Raw genomic sequence first — 1,282 nt, forward strand, 5'->3', positions numbered from 1 at the left:
AGGGAAGCCAGGAGTGGCAGGACTTCATGGCCCCCCAGGGAAGCCTGGTGCTCTTGGTCCTCAAGGTCAGCCTGGCCTTCCAGGGCCCCCAGGTCCTCCAGGCCCCCCAGGTCCCCCAGCAGTGATGCCTCCTACACCACCCCCCCAAGGAGAGTACCTGCCAGATATGGGGCTGGGAATTGATGGTGTGAAAACGCCCCACGCCTACGGGGCTAAGAAAGGCAAGAATGGAGGGCCAGCCTACGAGATGCCTGCCTTCACCGCCGAGCTGACTGCACCTTTCCCTCCGGTGGGGGCTCCAGTGAAGTTTGACAAACTGCTCTATAACGGCAGACAGAACTACAACCCACAGACGGGCATCTTCACCTGCGAGGTTCCTGGGGTCTACTATTTTGCATACCATGTTCACTGCAAGGGGGGCAACGTGTGGGTTGCTCTGTTCAAGAACAACGAGCCCATGATGTACACGTATGATGAGTACAAAAAGGGTTTTCTGGACCAGGCATCTGGTAGTGCCGTGCTGCTCCTCAGGCCCGGAGACCGGGTCTTCCTCCAGATGCCCTCAGAACAGGCTGCGGGACTGTATGCTGGCCAGTATGTCCATTCCTCCTTTTCAGGGTATTTATTGTATCCCATGTAAAAAAAAGACAAAAGAGAGAGAGAGAAGAAGAAAGAAAAGAAAAAAGAAAAGAAGGAAAAGAAAAAGAGATTTAATAGAAGAAAATGACACACCAAAAAATCCAAACGAAAAACATAGTTGCTTCAAAGCATTTATATAGTTGGAGAGTTATATTTAAGTGAAAATTTGGACCATCGTGTACAAATAGAAAACTAAGATGCATGTTTACTATTCTGCACAGCAGCTTGTAATTGAAAGTGACGGAACAGATTTATGTGTTACGTACTGACACTCATGTTGTACCCACTGGAATCATATTAGTTATTGTATGTTATATGCTTCCACCATAACCTGCTTATTCAGATCAGTGAAAATATTTCAGTAGGAAAGATCATAGCTAATGAAAGTCACTCACTCATATTGTTTACTTTAAAGTATTTAAAAATGTCAGTGATGACAATTACATACCGTATTTACTTGCATAATTTCCTCTGTATTTTGTGCAGACACTTTGCCGTTAAATGGGGGCTGGATAGATAGTGTTACTGTCCCAGTGAAAGGGACCATAAGGGTCATGGGGATCTTTTTTTTTTTTTTTTTCTTAATTTAAGAGGGATTTTGCTATAGGGTGCGTGGGCTCTCCAGAGAGAAAGAAAGACAGAA

The 1,282-nt window shown here is 45.5% G+C and overlaps 1 protein-coding gene across 4 annotated transcripts in view; it reads left to right on the forward strand.

Annotated features, from left to right (window-relative positions):
• The window catches only part of COL8A1 (collagen type VIII alpha 1 chain), a 165,298-nt gene extending 164,037 nt beyond the window's left edge, over window positions 1–1,261 (forward strand). For all 4 annotated transcript variants that reach the window (XM_014585946.2, XM_006143544.3, XM_006143546.3 and 1 more), the window contains one exon: window positions 3–1,261. In XM_014585946.2, coding sequence (XP_014441432.1) covers window positions 3–640 — 638 coding nt within the window. In that variant the 3' untranslated portion in view covers window positions 641–1,261. The remainder of the gene's footprint in view (window positions 1–2) is intronic.
• The last annotated feature ends 21 nt before the right edge of the window (window positions 1,262–1,282 follow it).

This window comes from Tupaia chinensis, unplaced genomic scaffold (assembly GCF_000334495.1).
Source record: "Tupaia chinensis unplaced genomic scaffold, TupChi_1.0 Scaffold000100_1, whole genome shotgun sequence".
Taxonomy (NCBI): Eukaryota; Metazoa; Chordata; class Mammalia; order Scandentia; family Tupaiidae; genus Tupaia; species Tupaia belangeri.